Below are 20,737 nucleotides of genomic sequence, written 5' to 3'. Positions count from 1 at the left end.
TCAGCGATTCCGAGACCCGTCGTGCCCATTGGGTGGCTCAGGAGCAGGGACAGAGGCCCTGCATTGGAGACCAGTCCTGACCCCGCTCGAGCACACTCCCACTTGCCTCTCCCGGGGACTCACTTTTCTCAGCTGTAAAATGGTGGCTAGGACCCAGAGAGCTCAAGGTGAGCCCACAGCGCTCACGCCGTCCAGCTGAGAAGGGAGGCCAGCGGCAGGCTGATGGCGATGGCCATGCTGCCCGAGCACGATTGCCAGGCACTGCGCTGAGTGTGTCGGGTTTTAACAATCTAATTGCCACAGTAACTCCGCCTGGTTGGCATTGTTACCTGTCTTTTCCAAGGGGGGCCAATTATCTTCCTCAAGATCACACAGGTAGAAGAAGGGGGGCTAGAATTTGAACCCCAGAGCTCCTGCTCTTCCCTGATCTGTGCTGCCTCTCGGGTGGCAGGTGCAGGTGCCCTGACTTGGACCAGTGCTGATGGAGAATCAGAACGGCCAGTCGGACGTCACGAGACCCGCCCTGGCTTTCTGTGGTCCCTAAGGCCTCTCATGCTCTCCTGACCACCTGGTTGCCGTCGAGTGATGGTGATTTGAAAATTTAAAATTAAACAAATAAATTCTGATACCCCTTGCCGGGTATATTTTGAGCACTGCGTTTCTTTTGCCATCTGTCTTAGAAAGCAAATCTAAAACTCGGATATTTTTCCTGAGTTTCCTGATTCCCCTCCCATGGTGCCTACTCGTCAGCAAAGTTAAAATCATCGGTGATGTTACCACACTCCGGGTCGTTCTGGAAGATTAGAGAGCCCAGAGTCTTCCTGCTGACTCCTCTGTGCTCCCTCTCCATGCGCAGTTTCCTTGGTCCCTTTCGTATGTTTAACAAGCCCTATGTTTCCACGAAGCCAGAGCCCAGCCGATGAAATATGTGTATTGCCCGGGGCAAGCATTTTCAGTGAAAGTGGTTTTCAGATCCCAGTTGCTTCTCTGCTTTTACAGTAACAGCTCCATGCACCCATCTCTCTCTCTCCCTCCCCGTCCATCGTCTGTCTTGTCAGCCTGGAGTCATAGATAAGTTTACTAATGACACGAAGCCTATTATCAACAAAGTTGCTTCCGTGGCCGAAAATAAAGGACTGTTTGAGGAAGCTGCAAAGCTTTACGACCTTGCCAAGGTACAGTGCGCCCTTCTCCTGCACTTACTGGATCTGTCGCTGCTGGGCGTTATATGCACAGACATTCGGGGATGTGGGGTGGTGCTCGCCCCCTGCCGAGGCATACTACCTGGTGCTTAGGCGTCAGTGGTCCCATCAGGGTGAGATTCCGCTGTACAGAATTATTTCTGCCCGTGACGTTTTTCTGGCCAAGAAAGAGTGGCGTATTGTAAGGACGTCCTGCAGGCATTGAGCTGTAGTCTCACTGGCAGCTGAATAAGTGTCACATTTTGATGGCGAAGCTGCTGGTGAAAATGCCTTGGTGCCTACCCTTCGGGCAGCGCAGACACGCGGTGATCAGGGCACCGTAGGGAGCAGGACGGCAGCTGAGGCATTCCGAGAGCGGGAATAAGGGTTTCCACTTCAGAACACATGATGGCTGCTGCTGATGGTGTGGCCTAGAAAAGATGATACTATCTCCTTTCATCCACAGAAGAGTGGACAAAAAGAGGGTTATGCTTCATTTCTATTTTAATTTAAAGATGTTTTGATTGAGGTCTAATTAAGAGGTAGCCCAGTGTGGATGGTTCTGTAGGTGGACCCACCCCCAGATCAAGAGTCAGCGCATGTCCACCCACCACCCCAGAACGGCCCCTCTTGTGTGGTTACTTAGTGCCTTCTGCTGATCATCTGATTCCTTCCTTACCTCGAAACATCGCACAGAATGCTGACAAGGTGCTGGAGCTGATGAACAAACTGCTGAGCCCCGTCGTGCCCCAGATCAGCGCCCCGCAGTCCAACAAGGAGAGGCTGAAGAACATGGCCCTCTCCATCGCGGAACGGTAAGGCCGGCGCCACCACATCTGCTAGTAACGGCAGTTCCCCGAGCAGCCCCGACTCACAGTCCAGCGGCACCTCAGGCTCCTGTTCCCGCACCATCCCCAGCACTGGGTACTGGCAGGCTTAACGTCTTTCCCAGAGAGAAGGGTATGAAAGGCATCTCGGCATTTTAACCCCGCACTCTCTCCTGTTGTCAGCCCTCTCAAAGGCACTTGGGAGCAAAGCTAGTCACGGCCAGACGGGGCCGTTCTTAGAGGGGAGTGGCCAGCGCTTCAGGAGCCACCTTCCCCCGGGAGCTGACAGGGTTGTCGGATGACGAGGGAACGCCGCCCAGCCTCCGCAGGTGCTCCTGACAACGGCCCGGAGAAGGCTGAGCTGGCGGTGCCTCCTGGGGCAGCGCAGGAGGCCGTTCTGGGCCAATGAGGAATCTCCACTCGGCACCCCGTCCCCAGGGATGGCCGCTGGGCTTTTGGCCCATCAGGGCGCCCATCCTTCCTGGATATGTGGGTGCAGAGATGGTGGCTGAAGCTAGAGAGCATTGCTTCGTGCAGATTATTTGTAAGAGAATTCCTATCAAATCCACCATCAAAAGCTCGGCCATTTCAAAAAGAAAACACCATGTTCCACCCCTCCGTTCCCCTCACGTAGAGAGTTCAGGAGGGTCTGTCGGTTCTCAGACGCTGTCCTAAAGGTCCAGATTGCACGGGAATTCATAATATGCCCTGACCCTTCCCTCTCTCTTTCTTTCAGGTACAGGGCTCAGGGGGTCAGTGCAAATAAATTCGTGGACTCCACATTCTATCTGCTGCTGGATTTGATTACCTTTTTCGATGAATATCACAGTGGCCACATTGACAGAGCCTTTGATGTGAGTGTCAGGAGGGGTGTTTGAAGTGCAGGTTAATATATGCCCTTGAAAAATTCAGAACACTTCCTGGGAGTTGCTGAGAACTAAGGAGGTGTCACCAGTCTGCCTGCTATTGAAGGACAAGTGTGAAATCGGGAATTTCAAGGGGATTTCTGTGTTGCTTTCGCTTCCTTTTCCTTTTTTCTATTCCTTTCCCCTTTAGTCTGAAAACAGCTCTCGGAGCAATTTGAAATCTGAGTTTCAAAATGGCCTCAGGCAATGAGGATCGGAATGGGTTAGTCAGCAAGTCGGAAGCAAAGCCTTTGGGTGGAAGGGTGGCGTTTTCTCAGAAGCCCGTGGTGAGCGTCCTGGATGCTGTGTTTCAGGAGCTGACACGACGGTGATGCGTGTGTCATACGGGCTGGTGGGTTTTTGTTTTAAACAGATCATTGATCGCTTGAAGCTGGTGCCCCTGAACCAGGACAGTGTGGAAGAGAGAGTGGCCGCCTTCAGGAACTTCAGTGACGAGGTGAGGCTCTTGCTGAGCGCTGCCTTCTGCTCCCACTCCCCCGAGAGCTGTTGTTTCGGTGTAGCTAGTGACTAAGTCTGAGGACGTCACCGCCCAGACTGGGTTTTCTGAGAGGAGCTCAGCTTCCCACATCCTGGGCTGTTTTTCTGTGAGTACATGTCTCCATCAGATGAGTTTCTGACTCAGAAAATACAGTCACGTCAGTGATCAGACATGTTCTTGGGAGAAACAGGTCTCTGGTTGACCCTGTGAGGTCTGGGGTAGTTCTGTTATCCACTGTTCTAGAAGGTGTGTTGGAGCTTCTCTGGGATCCTCTCTAAGTAGTTCCATTGGGTGCATAGCACATGCATCGAGGCCCACTTCCTCCCGGCCTCTCGGACTGTTTTGTCTTGAGAAGCAGGTGCAGCGGCCATGGACCAGTTCTCAGCCATGGAGCCCCAGAGCCACTGTCTCTGCAGCATCTCTAGCACATGGCCGCCATCTAGCCCAGAGCACTCAGCTCGTCTGCCGCTGGGATTGCTGGGAGCTTTACAAGTCTTCATGCCCGGGCCCTGCGCCCAGAAACTCCACTTCCCCTGGTCCAGGCTGCGCCCAGAACTCCCCTCATTCCATGCGCAGCCGCCTGTCCCGGGTGTCACTAAGAGCTTCCGTTAGAACTGGTACTCAGAACCAAATCCCTCATGAAAACAGCTTCTGTTGCAGAGCAAGGAGGGCCGGCTTCTGCACACGTGGTGGGGCAGTTGCCTGCTGTGGTCCCCACAGCTTAGGTCTTGCCGCTCACAGCCTTCCCTTCACTGCTGCTGTCATTCCCCGCCCTCTCCCCCGCAAGCCACTTGGTCTTTGTTGTTTCGTGCCTTCTCTGGACGCATCGTTCGTTGTGTCATGGGTGACGTAGTGCACCTGCGTCTGCCTCTCTAGATGCTCCCAAGGGCTCTGCTAGGGCTGAGGGGCTGAGGAGACGGTCTGATGAGTCTGAGACAGAAGTGTCCCACCTCTGACATTCAAATCCACACTTTCCTTGGTGATCACACTGCCGGCCAGTCCAAGCTCACACGCTGGTCAGATGTGCTCAGCCTGCTTTGGCTCGCTGCCTGCCCAGGAGCCGTGGCATAAAGGAGGCAGCAGGAGGGACCCACTTTCTGAGCGGCGCCAACTGGGCTTCGCTCTCACACTTGACATTTCAGTGCCGTGAGCTACCTTTTGGTGACTCACTCTCCACCCGGCAGCTGTGGGCATGTGTGTGCCCAGGCCTGCCCGGAGGCCCCGCTCCCATTGCTGGCCCCGGCTGGGTTCCTCTCCTGACTTCCTGTGTTTCTCTGCAGATCAGGCACAACCTCTCAGAAGTGCTTCTCGCCACCATGAACATCCTGTTCACACAGTTTAAGCGGCTCAAGGGGACGAGTCCCTCCTCGGCTTCCAGGCCCCAGCGCGTCATCGAGGACCACGACTCTGTAAGATCCCCGCGTGGGCCGGAGCCATGGCGGAGAGCCGCCTTTCTGGTTTGCCGCCCATCGTGCCGCATGAGCCCGTGCTCATGAGCCCAGGCTGCCCTGCCGTTCCACCCGGCAGCCGGGCACACCTGGGGAGCCGGGTCAGGAGGCTCCAGGAAGGAATCACACATCAATGGGATTGCTGTTCTTCTCCAGCTAAAAACAGACCAGCAGACAGACAGACAAAAAAGTTGTGCCAAGTCTGCGAATACCACCTTTTTAAAAATCCAAAATAGCGGGCTAATTTGTAGTGATTCCGTAAGAACTTCCTGAGCTCATTTTAAAATATCAGGGTATTCTGTGAGTCTCAGCTCAGCACTGTCCTCAGACCATCCTCACTTTTGGTCCCCACATTACCTTGATGCAAGCCCTTGCTTCTGCTCTCATCGGAGCCTCACAGTGACCGGGGCAGGCAGTTACCCCGCTTCACAGCAGAGGGAACCGAGGCCTGGAGTCGGGAAGCCACTTGCGTTTGTGGGCCCCTCAGCGGGTAGGGAAGGAGCCATCGGTCTGACACCCGAGCCAATGCCTTTCCGCTGCTGTGGGGTCTCGGTGTTCTGCGGGTCGGGCAGAGCCCAGGCCGATAGAATCCTAGGACTCATGCAGTGTGTGATGTCCAGTTGACTTGACAAAAGGGCAGAAGCATTTGACCCAGTTACACCATCAAAACCGTTAGTGTTTGAGAATTACCTTTCCCTTCACTTCTCCACCCAGTGTTTGACGAGGCTCAGTATGGTGTGTAACAGCCATGCCTGATTTTGACAGTCAAGAAACTAGAGCTTTAGAAATCCTGTCTCCTGCCTCCGAGGATGGCTGTGGGCTCTGTCGCTGACAGACCTGCCCCGCGAGCGCCGGCGGGCGTTTCCCCTTCGCCGCCCAGGGAGCAGTGCCGGGGAAGGGGGCGCTGACAGGCAGCCGTCGCGTGTGCACCAAGGCAGCTGCCGGCCGCTGTCCGCTCTTGGGCAGCGAGCGCTGCACAGCCTCAGGAGCGCTGTCGGGGGCGTGCCAGTGGCGGCTCCTGCGCGGGGCCCGGGCGGCGGTCTGTGTGTGACGGGAGACCCAGAGCAGGCTGCTGTGGGTCCAGGGCGGAGGCCCTGCCCACCTGTGGGGCTGCTAGCCTGGTGGGCGGAACACATTCTGTGTTTTAATCTCTCTGTTTTAGGCACTTCGTTTTTGCAAGTCATGAGTAAAGCCATTCTGCTGTCTTCCTCCTGCCCATCACTCTTCTTTTTTAGGGGTAGAGATGGACAGAGTAGACTTAGGTGTACACGCTGCCTGCCCAGGCCGTGGCCTCATGGTTCATGTGCAGTGCTGCCCAGCCAGGGGCCCGGCCCTTTGCCCACACACCCCTGGGCTCATGCAGCCGTGAGGGCCCGGGCACTTGTATGCGCGTTGAACGAAAGTTTCACAGGTACTCTCATCATAAAGTAACCTTTTCTTTAGATTTGGACATTAGGACACATACTCGCCAGTTTATTGTATGTGTCAGGTAAGCACTTGCCTTCTTGGATGGCCCTTGAGGAGCCTAGGAAGTGACCCTTGAGTTTCCGTAAGAGTCCAGTTACTGGGCAGAGGATGTCTGTGGACTCCCCCGTTCTCTTTCCGGGCGGTTTCCTTTCTCGCTGCTACAAGCATCTCATGTATCTCACTGGGGCCACAAAAGCTGTTCTCCAAAGTTTCTGTATTAATCCTCTGTCAGAAATCAGAGACACCTGAGTTAAAATCTTTCCCCTCCTGGAACAATCCATGGAATCCCATAATAATTGTTGCCAAGGGAACGAGGGCCAAGCACTTATGTCAGGAAGGAAGGAGTGGGAGGAAAGACAGGGGAGAGAGAGCTGGCCTGGGCTGCATTGTCTCTGCTCCCCAGGGAAGCAGCAGGCACCAGCCAGGGGAGAGGCCGGGCCAGTGGAGCAGGGTCTACAGCGCAGGCCTGTGTCCCAGCTGGTCACCTGTCGGGTGAGGCAGCTGGCCTGGCAGACCCAGCTGGCCTTGGCTTAGGAGAGCTTGGAGCTGGGCCCTGGGCTGGGCTGTGCTCTGTACCTGGCGGAAGAACGTGGTTGTCTCCCCCCCTCCCCCCTCGCCCCTGGAACCTGCCCCTGGTCCCAGCGGGTAGAAATGACAGAGCTGCTGGTGGGCCCGGCCCAGCACCCGCTTAAAGGAACAGCTTTCTCATCTTCCCTTTCTCAGCAGCTCCGCAGCCAAGCCCGGGCCCTGATCACCTTTGCTGGGATGATACCCTTCCGGACGTCCGGGGACACCACCGCCAGGCTGGTGCAGATGGAGGTGCTCATGGACTGAGCTGTCAGTGCCTCGGGCGCCTGGGCCGCGGGGTGGGGTTTCTGGTTTTGTTTCTGTTGTGTTCTGTTTTGTTTTTTGTATTACGTATTTTTTGTCAACACCAATAAATTTCTTTGATTTCTGTTTCTTTTCACATTCTTTTCTTTTTTTCCTTTGAAATTTTGTTTAAATTTTTATTTGTATGAGAGGAGATCTCTTCAGTAGTGTTGGGCCAGAGAGTGACAGGCTTATGTAGCCATAGGCGTCTGTGATTTGGGTCAGGTCGACCTGAAATGATTAAAAATTAACCCAACATGAGCAAGGAAATGAAGGCTTTGGCCGTTACTTTTGTTTAGATATAATATTTCATATAATGGGGTCACGGTTCGTTTTTCACATTTTTATTTGGGAAAGCCAGCCTCGCCTTGGGGGAGTTGAGATCAGTGATCCCCGGGCACTCGGGGTTCCCTCTCTTCTCAGGTGTGGCTTGGGGTCCAGGTGACCTAAGACCACCCTCCACATCGTTTGCTCCGATTCCAGGATTAACTGCAGGCTGTTCTCTGGCAGTCCCGCTGGAGGTGGCCTGGTGCTCCCCTCAGGAGGACTTGGAGTCCCTCATTCCCTTCTCCGGTGGTCAGTACCTCGTTTGGAGAATGAAGCCGATTGGCTGGGCACGTTCACAAGTCCCATGGGGCATTGTCGCTGTGGGCGTGTGGTCCTGAAGGCCTGGGCAGCACTGCAGAGGGATGGCACGCGTGCTTGCTCCTCGGTGGGTGGCTGGTCTAGGATGCGGAGAGACAGGCTGAGGGTGCAGGGCTTCTGTGTCTCCAAGGTGACGCTGTGAGCCCAGAGGCATGATCCTGGGGCAGGTTATGGGCTTCAGCATCATCCGCAGCTCACCTGTTTGGGGAACTGAATCTTGTCCCTCGACATTGGTCCATGATCTTACCTTCTACCCAGAGAAACCGAGACCGTGGCCCCGAGGGACCTTCATCCTCCAGGGGTGAGTCCAGTCCGCCCCGTGGAATCGGGGCCCCTGGAGACAGGGTTCCCACCGGAGAGCCTGGTCAGCCACGGAGGTTGCACCCGGTGTCCAGCAAGCCGGGAGGCTTGACCTACGAAATTTCTAACGGACGTGCAATTTATGCTGTTACTCAACCAGTAAAATACAGCCTTTATGCCTACATTTCAGGACTGGCAGAGGTCAGCAAAATGAGGCCGTTTTCGGGGTCCTGAATGTCCCCCATCCTTCCTCCTCCTGGGCTGAGTTCAGAAGTCCCGGGCCGCCAGCAGTCTCCTGGCTGGCAGTGCTCTAGAACCTCGCACAGGTGGCAGGCGCGGGCAGCCAGCCTGTCTTCCTGCCACTCGTGTCTTACTGCACAGGTTGGTAGGGAAAAGCTGAAAACCACCAACTAAAACATTTAGAAAAGAAGTGACAGATGATCTGCCCTTCTTGCCTTGCTCTGCGTCTACCTGCTGTGGTCGGCGGCCGTCCAGGGCGTCACTGCCCAGGCCCCGCTGGTGTGCCAGCCCAGGTTCAGTTCGGCCGCTGCACAGCCCAGGGCAGTAGCTGGAGACGGCCAGGTCATCAGGTCCCCACCCCAGAGTTGGGCATAAGTCAAAAAAAGTGGGCTTTCTTCCAGTCCTCTTCTGCCGGGATCGCCTAAGTGGAAGTACTGGTGATGCCACGTTGCTAAGGGGAATTAGAAAGAATTTTCTGTCCTAACTTTGATTTTTGAAATAGCTTTTGTCTAGCCCACAGTGGACGTTCAGCCAGTGATTGAATGAGCAGGTTCTTTGCTTTGGCCTGTGCCAGCCACCCCACGCCCTCTGTGCCGGCTCCCCACGCCCTCTGTGCCGGCTCCCCACGCCCTCTGTGCCGGCTCCCCACGCCCTCTGTGCCAGCTCCCCACGCCCTCTGTGCCAGCCACCCCACGCCCTCTGTGCCAGCTCCCCACGCCCTCTGTGCCAGCCACCCCACGCCCTCTGTGCCGGCTCCCCACGCCCTCTGTGCCGGCTCCCCACGCCCTCTGTGCCGGCTCCCCACGCCCTCTGTGCCGGCTCCCCACGCCCTCTGTGCCGGCTCCCCACGCCCTCTGTGCCGGCTCCCCACGCCCTCTGTGCCAGCCACCCCACGCCCTCTGTGCCAGCCACCTCACGCCCTCTGTGCCGGCCACCCCACGCCCTCTGTGCCGGCTCCCCACGCCCTCTGTGCCGGCTCCCCACGCCCTCTGTGCCGGCTCCCCACGCCCTCTGTGCCAGCCACCCCACGCCCTCTGTGCCAGCCACCCCACGCCCTCTGTGCCGGCTCCCCACGCCCTCTGTGCCGGCTCCCCACGCCCTCTGTGCCGGCTCCCCACGCCCTCTGTGCCGGCTCCCCACGCCCTCTGTGCCGGCTCCCCACGCCCTCTGTGCCGGCTCCCCACGCCCTCTGTGCCGGCTCCCCACGCCCTCTGTGCCAGCCACCCCACGCCCTCTGTGCCAGCCACCCCACGCCCTCTGTGCCGGCTCCCCACGCCCTCTGTGCCGGCTCCCCACGTAGATTCAGACTCAGCCTGGGGTCCTTAGAGGCACGTGTGAAGGGAGGAGGGAGGAGTGTCTCTTGGGGTCCATGTAACAGGGCGGGTTCTTGCAAGAAGGAAACTTCACTGCGCCATCTGCAGGGAGATGACTGGAGGAAGGGGTGGAAATGGGATTTACTGTATAAAGACCAGGTCTTTAAAAAACTGGGTGCAAGCAGGGCTGGCGGGGAGCCAGCATTGCCCGGGCGACCTCTGTCCCCTTGTGGCCTTTGCCCTTGGGGTCCTTTGAGAGTCTGTTTCTCGGGGATCAGGAGGGAAAAGAGTTTGCTTCAGAGGAGGAAGTTGGGGAGCCAGTGATTCCCCACGGAGGCTTCTAGCAGAGAAACAGACACACCCAAGCCCCTTTGTGGCCCCAGCAGAGCTGGCCCAGACAAGCTCTCAGGTGACACCCGGGGCTGCAGAGAAGGCTCCTTCATCGGCCAGATTCAGCAAACAAAAATGTAGGACACGACGCCCTACCCGGCTTGGCTCAGTGGATAGAGCATCGGCCTGTGGACTGAGGGGTCCCAGGTTCGATTCCGGTCAAGGGCATGTACCTTGGTTGCGGGCACATCCCCAGTAGTGGGTGTGCAGGAGGCAGCTGATCGATGTTTCTGACTATCCTCTCCCTTCCTCTCTGTAAAAAATCAATAAAATGTATTTAAGTATATATATATAGGACACGAGATACATGGGACTTTCAGATAAACTCGAGGGAGTTTTCCGGATGAGCATGTCTCCGTTTACCTGGCTCCCCAGTGCAGCCTGCCTCTGCTGGCGCCGGCTGCCAGCGGCTTCAGGCTTGGCCCCGCTGCGAGGGGCTGTCCGGCTGAATGGGTCACCCTGGTTTGCGGAAATGACAGCGAGATGGGCAGGCACTTGGGAGAGGGCAGCACCTGGCACTCAGGTCAGAGCCAGGTGGCCCAGCCGACCTTTTCTGCTGTCATCTCCCGGGGTTTCCATCAGGAATTTCACTGTGCCCAGTACAGCCTCCTCCCTTGGGCAGTAACTTTTATTAGGAACGCAGTGGGGAGCATTCTTTGCTTCATTCAGTTGACCGATTATTTTCTTCATGTCTTTGCTTTTCTGACCTTGTCGCTCCGTGTGGTGTTTGTGGGGAGCAGGGCCGGTGTGGGGAGGGGGGAGGAGAGTCGGTGTACGCGTCTGCCTGTTCCTTTCTGTACAGTAACTTCTGCATTTACTCTGTTTAGGATGGTTCCTTCACCAGCACCCCTGTCTGTAGCCAGTAAATTTCTGGAACGTTCTCCCAAAGTGCCATGTGCCCCTTTGTTCAGTCCTTCCATGGAGCAGAAACCTCTCGGGCCTCCTCTCCTGGGAATGTCCTTAGCACAGCCCGGGCTCCTCCGAGGGCAGCAGAAGTGCCTCTTCCCCGCCTGTGGTGCCCGTGCCAGGCCCTTCTCCGCTCCCTGCAAGGAAGGCTCAGGCCTGCCCGTGCCCACAGGTCTCTGTAAGTACAGGACTCCCAACCCGGCCCCCAGGCTTGCTCTGCCCCACCAGCCGGGAAGGCAGTCCCCTGCGGAGGGCTGGGAGAGCCAGGCCCAGCTGGAGGGTGGCGGAGCATTTTGGCGATAACCCAGCATGTGGCATCCACCCCAGGCTGCAGCGGGGTGCAGTCTGTGAGCATGTATTTTGGACATTCACTGGAAAGCATCTTATTTTTTTAAATTTATTTATATTTTTATTGATTTCAGAGAGGAAGGGAGGGGGAGAGAGAGAGAGAGAAACATCAATGAAGAGAATCATTGATCGGCTGTCTCCTACACGCCCCCTATTGGGGATGGAGCCCGAAACCCGGGCATGTGCCCTGACTGGGAATCAAAACGTGACCTCCTGGTTCATAGGTCGATGCTCAACCACTGAGCCACGCTGCCTGGGTTGGAAAGCCTCTGGATTGGGGGACTGCTTTGATCCAGTGGTGGGAGAGACGTGGCCTGATCACAGGACAGATGCCTCTTGCTGTCTTGGACCGTCTCTGCCTGTTTCTGACCTGTGGAGGCGTCCTCAGGGTCTGGGCATGGGATCCTGCTTGGGGATATGCTGATGGCTGGGCAGGAAGGGGTGTCCATTTCTCTCCCCGGGGGGACCTGGCCCCCACGTGAGGAGCGCTGAGGGGACCAGGTGGCCTGAGTGAGCGGCTGGAAGCGCTTCAGCCCATTCCCTTTGCACTTCAGTCCTCAGCTGGGAATTGGGGCCTCCTCCGAGTGCCCCACCGCTGTGGTATGGTCTCACTGTCTCTTCTGGGATGGCAGTCCTTTGGGGGCAGGGAAAGGAAACCACTGAGGGGCAGGGGCAGGGGCGGTGGCGTGGTGGCCGCTGTGGCCAAGTGTGGCGGTTTACCAGCTCTCCAAACTGGAGGCCTCTCAGAGGTGTCCTCAGCTAAACCTTTTAAAATGCCAGCCAGGTGTTCACCCCAACACGAGGGGTACCCAGTGGTCCCCTAGGAAAGGCCAGGTTTCCATAGGTGCCCCAGGAAGCCAACAGCCACAGAGACGCGTGGGGCGGATGGTGGGCAGTGAGGCCCCGCGCCCGGGAGCTCAGCCGCGCTCAGGACATTCCCAGGAGAGGAGGCCCCGGGAGCTCGGCCGGAAATGCTTTCCTTGGTTGGTGCAGAGGCCTCCGTCCCCCGTGCCCCCGCCCGGAGGCCTCCGTCAGCCTCGCACCCAGCGGGCCCTCCTGCCGCAGTGTGGGCCCTGGGCTGGGCCTCTGTGCTGGGCAGCCTGATGGATCAGCTGCCTTGCGTTTAAAAAACAATTAAACCAAAAGGGCACTTGGATTCCTCCCATACAGCCCCGCCGGTTGAGAGGGGGCCCTCTGGTGGCAGGCCCAGGGGTGGTAAGCACAGGACGGACAAGGATTTGGAGACTGAATTCTGAAAGGAAAGAACTCGGCACCAATGGGGGTGGGGGAGGAAGAGTGAGGACCAGCTGAGACCTGAGGCTCTCAGAGCAGAGCCCGGAGTGGGATGAGCGGGCAGCAGCCCACGCTTCAGAACCCGGAGTTTCCAAGTGACAGCCACCAATGCGGGGCGGGGCTGGGCTGGGGTGAGAATCCCCTGGAATTCTGGGACTGAGGGCAAGTTAAGTGTCCTCGCTGAGCCGGTTAGCTCAGGTATAAAGCAGGGTGCCAGTTCCTACTCCAGCAGCCAACTGGGAAGATTAAGTCCATTTCTAAAATCGTCCCCTCCCCCCATTACCTGTCACCCCGCGAGCCCTCAGGAAAGGTCACTTCGGGCCGCCCTGCTCCGAGCCTTGTAGAGGTGTAGGCCCTTCCCGTGGGGACAGAGCGGCATCAGTGACCCCTGCCCCAGGTTTGGCTTTTTTCCCCTCGAGACAAAATGAGGTCAAGGAAGTGAGGCTAAAAATTTACATTAGGGGACAGATATGGACATGTCAGATTCGGATGGGGTTCCTGTTGATTCCGTGACGCCCGGTGGAGAAGGCAGTGCAGCCCGGTTTGAGCGTCTGCCCTGTGCCGGGCACCGGGACAGCGGTGAAGTGAGGAGCGTACACTTCCTGGTGAGAGTGGGCAGCCGCGGCCTCCGCCTGTGAACGTGCGTCTCTCTCCACGGGCTGGCGGGAGCGCTGCTGTCCGGAACCGCCGGGCCCGCAGGGCTAAGAGCTCTGGGGTGCTGCTGAGACGGAGCGCAGCCCCTGCTTTCCTAAGCTTAGGTGTGGTTGGGGAAGAGGAGCAGCAGGAGTGTGCACAGGCACACACAAACCATCATAAACTAGGAAGCTGTAAGAAATGAGTGAGAGGGCAGAGGTGGGGGCGGGGGTGGGGTGAGGGAGCCGTGAGCGAGTGAGGGATTCAGACCTGCAGCTGCGGGGCACGGTGTGGGTGTGGCCGTCTCCATACCGGGAGCCGGGCCCGGCTCCGCTCCTGGCCTGGCCCCTGGTGTCGAGCAGCTGTGAACCACCCCAACGACCTTGAAGCAGGAGAGACAGCAGGACTCAGGTGAGTGCAGGGCCCCTGGAGCCAGGTGGGGACCTGCCAGGGGTCAAAGGCCGCACGTGCGGCCCTTCCTGGCCACGCAAAAGCCTGACCGTAACAGGGTCTCCACCTTTGCTCAAGAGGTGAGTGTGTGGCGTGGGGTACACCTGGGGAGGTGTGGTCCATAAGGCAGAGAAAGGAGGGAGGTCCGATCTGGGGGCCCATACAGATCAGTAATTAAAGGCTGCCTGTGGGCCTTGGGCAAGGAATCCAGCACAAAGGGCTGGTGGCCAGGTATGAATTTATGTCTCCCCAGCCGAAATGAGCTCCTTTAAAAGCCTTTCACAGCGTGGGAGGTAACGTTTAAGAAACGCTAAGTCAGCACTGCCTTGATGAAGAAGCCAGACTGTGCTGTGCGCAGCCTCAGTCAGCGCATCTTCCCTCCTACTCAGAGCTCGTTCTCAGCCCTGGGAGCTCTGAAAAAATACTGATTTCCACCCGGCGTGGCTCCGTGGTTGAGCGTTGTCCTGTGAACCAGGAGGTCACGGTTCGATTCCCGGTCAGGGCACATGCCCGGGTTGCAGGCTTGGTTCCCAGTAGGGTGCGTGCAGGAGGCGGCAGATCAGTGATTCTCATCATTGATGTTTCTCTCTCCCTCTCCCTTCCTCTCTCTGAAATCAGTAAAAACATATTAAAAAACCAAACAAACTGATTGCCAAGCCCCTGCCCCCTGAGCTTCTGGCTTAACTGGCATTAACTTTTTTTGAAGCTCCCCAGGTGACCTTTCATGCCTGAGTCAAGTCAAGACCCCTTGTTCTGACCAGAGCGGGGAGTGGGGCAGGCCTTGGGCCTCTCTAAGTGCCAACCCCCTCCCCACTCCTCCACGGGTTGTCCACAAATCAGTGTCTGAGGTGCACTAAACAGGAAGATGAAGATTCTAACTGGTTAGGAAGAACAGGCACCATGCCCAGGCCCACTGCGTCAGCTTGCCCATTGTGCCCCCACCAAGGTCAAAGCCGGTCATTCTGCACGGTCCTTGATGTAGCTGGTTAACTAGTAAAAATGGCTCCAGTTGAAGAGTACCACTGTGTGTATGTTGGGGGGTTAGTGTCACGTTCCCCAGGAAATCACAAGTGAATGACCTCTGACAACTATGGGGGAGTCCCTGGCCCCTCATCTAGGACGTTCTTTCCTTACGTCCGACCGCCCCGCCTCCCTGTGCCCACCATTGGCGGCCACGTGCCCTGAGGGCTTGTCCGGAGCCTCTCCAGTGCTCAGTGCTGCTGCTAACGGAGCTCCCCTGGGGGTAAGGACCCGACTTCCACTCCTCAGACTTCCTGTCCTGTGGGACCTGCACCCCCAGCCAAGCAGCCCCGTCTGGAGGGGAGACTCCCCTTGGCCCACCCCTCTCCCCCACTTTAGCACAAATGCAGCCGAATGGCAAGTGTCATCTTGCAGCTAAACCCTGGGATGCGCCCTAACCGGTTTGGCTCAGTGGATAGAGCGTCGGCCTGCGGACTGAAGGGTCCCAGGTTCGATTCCGGTCAAGGGCATGTACCTTGGTTGCAGGCACATCCCCAGTAGGGAGTGTGCAGGAGGCAGCTGATCGATGTTTCTTTCTCTCTCGTCGATGTCTCTAATTCGCTATTCCTCTCCCTTCCTCTCTGTAAAAAATCAGTAAAATATATTTAAAAATAATAATAATAAAATAAACCCTGGGATGCCCTGGGGTTCTGTGTTGGGATGTTGCTGAGGTCAGCAGGTGACGTGGGAAAGTCTTCTGAGCTGCTAGGGCCCTCTGAAGGTGGGTCTCTGTAAAAGCCCGCGCTCTGATGACTGCACGGGCCACGGCCAGCTCCCTCTGGGGGTCTCTCTGCTCTCCGCTCTGAGCAGCTCCTCCCCCTCTCCTCCCACACCCCAGCTCTTTGTTTGTTTTTATAAATGTTAGCACCTGCCCTAACAGAAAGCATTGTCTTAAACAGTGGTGTCCTCCCACCTTTTCTGGTAGCTAAAGAGCTGGGACCAGATTGGCTCAGCCGTTGAGCATCCACCTATGAGCCAGGAGGTCACAGTTTGATTCCCATCAGGGCACAGGCCCGGGTTGCAGGCTCCATCCCCAGTGTGGGGCGTGCAGGAGGCAGCCGATCCATGATTCTCTCTCATCATTGATGTTTCTATCTCCCTCTCCCTTCCTCTCTGAAATCAATAAAAATATATTAAATAATAATTTTAAAAAGTTTTCTCAGCTGGGATGGAGATTTCTTTATCAGAAGAGTAAGAAGGGGAAAAAGTGAAACCTCACTCTTTTATCAGAGTGACCACTGATCGTGAATCTACTTCTTGCCTTGGCTGCCAGGAAGCTCCAAGCTAACATTTGGCCACTTCCCTCATGAAATGAATGCTCATTCCTTTTTGCCTTTATTCTCCCACCCCATTCTACCATTGCCCCGGCCAGAGGAACCTACCCCTTCTCTGAACCCGGGTAGCATCTTACCCAGAACTTGTGCCTTTACGCCTTGGGCGGTGGCTCTTGCTGGCTCTGCCACCTCCGCTGAACTAGGTGCTCCTGAGGGGAGGGAGTGAGCACGCCTTGCCCTCTGTGTCCCCGGAACCGCCCACTCCGCGATGAGTGCCTGCATTTACTGTGGACACTGCCACACTGTGGAGTGAATGTCGGCTAAATAGGTTTTAAAAAGCAAGTCTGACCATGAAGGGAGAGAGAAAAACACACCACGGGGTCCTTCCGTGAACAATGAAAATGTGTGAACTCATCAGGCCCGGTCCCAAACCTTTTGGCTTTGGCTGCCGGTAGCTTTAAGGACCTCCAGTGTCCAGCGGCTACACCATGTCCGGTGGGAGGTCGGGAAGCCGTAGACACACTTCCGTGGTCGGCGAGGCTCAGGAGAAGCCCCCGTGTCTTGGTCCTGGTTGCTGGGGAGGTTGCCATCCAGCCTCCGGCTCCCCGGCCTTCCCAGGGCCTGGCCCCTCCAGAGTGCCCCTGCCCTGCTGCTGCCCTGCACAGGTTTGTGTCTGCTCCCCTCTTCCCGGAGCCAGCAAGTCTGTGAGCCCCCCGTGGGCAGGGACCCAGCCGTCGTCGCTCACCGCGGGCCCTGCCGTGCGGGTCCAGGGCAGCCGTCGGAGGAGATGTCTCCCAGCGCCGCTGTCTCAAAGCCACGGAGCCTCGTCCGGAGGAGGACGCCGCGGAGTTCTGGTATGGCTGCTGCAGCTGGTGTTGTGAATCAGGCCGACGAGCAGCGCTTCCTCTTACCCGGCTATTTCACGACACCAGGGTTGCATCATACCCATCCTCTCCAGGAGCCTCGTGGGACCAGGACGCGGACCTGGGGACGGGGTGGGCTGGGGAGTCTGTGTGACAGAGCGTCCTTTAGGCGAGTGTCCGCGGGGAGCTTCCCCAAATGCTGACGTGGTCCCTCCGCCCTCCTCCGCCCGGGGCCACAGGAGCTCCCGCCGGGCCGGGGAACCAGCATTTGTGGGGGTGGCCCCGTGAAGCTCAGGTCCGTGTGCAGTCAGGGCTGAGCCCCAAGCTCCCCGACGAGGCTGTTGTCCTTGCTGCCTCTTGCCGTGGCCCCTCCGTCCCTCCCTGGCCAGTTCTGTCTGCCTTGCCCCGCTCGCCACACCACCGCTGACCCCAGCAGCTTCCCGGGGAACAGAAGGGATCCCACACCCCAGGACCGGGGCGGGCTCCGGCCTCGGCATTCACGGCCCTTCCCCCCCCCCCGGTTCCCTACCCAGAAGTGAGACCATCGTGAGACCATTGCTTGCCCCTGTCGTCCTCCCCGCCCCTTCGTCTCCAGAGCCCCGCCCCACACAAATCCTTGGGCTGGCTCTGCGGGCTCCGCCGCCCCACCGCTTCTCAGCGACTGCCCCCCACAGCTGCCCCGGTCGACGGCACCGCCGCCCACCTGCCCAGCCCCCACTAGTCTTGCCTTGACCCTACCTCCCTCAGTCCATTCCCCACACAATGGCCAAAGGGATCAGAAAAATATAAATCTGACCATCACACAAGAGGACATGGAACTTCTAACGCTGGCTGGAAGGCCCAATGCTCCCCCTTCCGTGTCTCAGACCCATCTCCTCCATCCCTCTGCTCCAGCGACAGGAGCCCCACCCACACCACACTCCTGCCCCAGGGCCTTTGCACATGCCCTTTCTCCGTCCCAAACCCCTGTGGTCGGACCTGCTGGCATACGGGTGGCTTCTCATTGTTGGAGCTCAGCTCAAATTTCTCATTCTCAGCGGGGCCTAAATGCCCCTCCTCTAAAAGCAACAACAAAAAGCAAGCTTTGTTTTCTTCGTAGCACTTAGTCCTGGCTGTCACAGGGATTGCTCCTTCATCTGCCATCGTGTCTCCCACAGAATGTGAGCTCCAGGCGGGCAGGGCCTCTGCTGCCCAGCACGGCTGTGCCTGGTATGCAGTAAGCACTCAATAAATGTGTGTCAATGAGGAAACGACTGGACCCCTTTCAGCCTCAGCTCCCACCATGTCACCCTCCTCTCCCACCCCACCACCTCTTCCCCGGCACTGACCACGCCTTTCCCGAACCCCGTGCCCCAGAATCCTCTCCATCGGTGCCCAGCCTCTCCCCTCCCAGCTCCCCTCTCTCTCCAGGGCCTGCCCTCCTCTGCTGAGTCCCAGGGCCTGGCGTGCAGGAGGGCACACCGATGCTTAGGCGCCTCCGGGCCGCTGGCACCAGGACAGCAGGGCCCTGCCCTCCACGCTCCACGTGCCAGAGCCCTGGGTCTAGGGTGTTCGCTTCTAGGGGTTTCCTGACCAGGAGGCTTTTCGGTTCCTTTGCTGAGAAGTGGGAGGTGATGAAGGGACCCTCGCCGCTCGGCCAGGGCAGGTGCCCCCTGGACAGGTGAGCCCTAGCGGACAGGTGTGGGTGGCATTTCCATTTTGCTGCTGAGAAAGCCAAGGCCCCCTGGGGTCAGGTAAGACTGAGAGCTGAGACGCCCCACGGCCCCGTCACAGCTTTGCTCAGCCAGGTGCATTGGTCCCGGGGCCCGGATCTCAGGCCTGAGGGCTCTGGGGGCCCCTGGCAGCTGAAGCCCTGGGACTTGCATCTGACTCAGCACTGTGTCCCCATCAAAAAGAGGGTCTGGAAAAAAAATAGCCTGGCCAGTGTGGCTCAGTGGTTGAGCATCAACCTATGAACCAGGTTGGATTCCCGGCCGGGACACGTGCCCGGTTTGCGAGCTCGATCCCCAGTGTGGGGTGTGCAGGCGGCACCTGCTCAATGATTCTCTCTCATCCTTGATGTTTCTGTCTCACTCTCTTCCTCTCTGAAATTAATAAAAATAAAATTTAAAAGAAAGTGGGTCTGTGAGCAGGTCTCCAGTGAATGAGATGACACCACATGCGGGAACCCCCTTTCCTGGGTCTGTGGTTTGGCACAGGGGTTCCTACAGTCCCACCAGCATGTTCTATTGAGAAGCCCTTGGCGGGGCCCCGCTCAGGCCCCTCCCGCCCGGGGCGGGGTGCGGGGGGGCAGGAAAGGCCCCTCGAAGCAGCACACGTGCCCCCCCTGGGCTCGGAGGGACCTGGAGCCCCGAGGCCTGAGCATCGCGGAGGGAGGAAGAGGCCACCAGGGTGACCCAGCAAATCTGCCCTTGATCTGCCCACGGCCCCAGGGCTGCTGGAGACGGCCTGGCCTCCGCCCCCTCCTGAGATCCTAATCGGGAATTTTCCACAGCGTCTGCGGGCCAGGTGTGGAGGAATGGTGCGGGCAGCTGAGCGAGGGGCGATAAGATCTGCCCCGAGGCTCAGGGGGAATGAGTACCTCCCCCACCAGACGGGTGGGGGGGAAGGTGGAACATTGACCGTGATTGGGGGCCGGGCCCCAGCGGCAGCTGTCACGCGGCTGGGGACACACTCGGGCGGAGGCCGGAGGCCGGAGGCCGCCCCGAGGAGGGGCGGGGACTCCCGGGAAGGGGGTAGGCAAGCCGGGGGGTCACAGAGAGGAGCCCCTGAGAAGTCTTTTTAAAAAATGAACACCTACGGTAAATATACAAACTGCAAACAGATTCCCAGTGACCATACCCTGTGATCCCCACGCCCGGCTGAAGGCCCCCCACAAGGAGCTGCCCCGTGCACTGCCCCCCCCCCCGGGTGATTCTGTCCATCAAGGGCCCCTGTGGCGGCCACTGCTCTCTGCCCTCTGTGGCCTGGCCCCTCTGTTACTCACTCAACAGGCGTTTTTTGAGGACCTACTCGGTGCTCTTTAGTTGCTTGGGGTCATCCGTGAACGTGACAGGTGACAGGCCCAGACCTGCGCCCCTGAGGGCGGCCTTCTAGCACGTTGGATGAAATCCCAGAAAAAGGCCCTTGGGCATAAAAACGTGCCCACAATTTTGTGGGGCTCCCGGGCTCCAGTTTAGACATCTCGCCTTGGAGGGTGACGCCCTAACACAGCTGCTGCTCTAACAGCCTGAGCCTGCCACCTGCACCTGTCCTGGCTCGCAGCTGGCACAGCTGTGCTGGCCCCCTGACTGGGAGCGAGGGGCGAGGGCGGCCCCGGGCCCTCTGCAGGTCCTCAGTCCGCAGTGCCCACTTGCTGCCGGAGCCGTGGCGTCCCGGGGACGCTGGGCATCTCAGGGCTGGTCCTCGGTGACCTCTGTGACCTCTGAGAACCCAGGTCTGAGAGGCAGCGTCGGGGAGAAAGTGTGTCCCTCCATGTCCCAAGGAGGGCCGAGCCTGAGCCTCAGCCCAGCTCAGATGCCTGGAGCTGGTGGGGGCCTGGGGCCCCGGTTCCTCTCCGGACCCCGGTCCGGTCCGGGTGCTCTCTCCTGCGGCGCCCTCCCCGCACAGCCGCCTGGTCAGTTTCCATTCCCCCCCGACGCGGTGGCACAGGCACAGTTCCCGGCTCCCGTCCCACCCGTGGCGGGTGGGTGGGCTTTAAAGGTTGGTTGGGGGAATGGCCGAGAGAGGCAAACCCCAGCGGGGTGACGGCAGACCGTGGTTTTCTGTGAGCCTACAGGCCCCAGGCCCGGGTGCAAAGGGACAGAGTGAGTGTGCAGGGCACCCCCAGGGGGGCTCTGGGGTCGGGCCCTCTGGGGAAGGGAAG

General features: G+C 58.3%; 1 protein-coding gene and 1 non-coding gene across 3 annotated transcripts in view; both read left to right on the top strand.

Moving 5' to 3' along the window:
- NUP93 (nucleoporin 93) overlaps positions 1-7,294 on the top strand; it is a 94,582-nt gene extending 87,288 nt beyond the window's left edge. The window contains exons 17-22 of one of the 2 annotated variants that reach the window (XM_054710021.1): positions 1,059-1,175; positions 1,878-1,996; positions 2,745-2,862; positions 3,287-3,370; positions 4,693-4,821; positions 7,054-7,294. In XM_054710021.1, coding sequence (XP_054565996.1) covers positions 1,059-1,175; positions 1,878-1,996; positions 2,745-2,862; positions 3,287-3,370; positions 4,693-4,821; positions 7,054-7,161 — 675 coding nt within the window. In that variant the 3' untranslated portion in view covers positions 7,162-7,294. Of the gene's footprint in view, positions 1-1,058; positions 1,176-1,877; positions 1,997-2,744; positions 2,863-3,286; positions 3,371-4,692; positions 4,822-7,050 lie in introns of both variants that reach the window. The other variant, XM_054710020.1, reaches the window with a different exon arrangement.
- A 9,572-nt stretch (positions 7,295-16,866) lies between these two features.
- MIR138B (microRNA mir-138b) lies at positions 16,867-16,955 on the top strand. The gene has a single exon (NR_129103.2). It is a non-coding gene; the product is annotated as a microRNA mir-138b (primary transcript).
- The last annotated feature ends 3,782 nt before the right edge of the window (positions 16,956-20,737 follow it).

The sequence above is a fragment of the Eptesicus fuscus genome, chromosome 21, assembly GCF_027574615.1.
Source record: "Eptesicus fuscus isolate TK198812 chromosome 21, DD_ASM_mEF_20220401, whole genome shotgun sequence".
NCBI classification, from domain to species: domain Eukaryota; kingdom Metazoa; phylum Chordata; class Mammalia; order Chiroptera; family Vespertilionidae; genus Eptesicus; species Eptesicus fuscus.
This window is presented reverse-complemented; position numbering and strand designations above follow the sequence as displayed.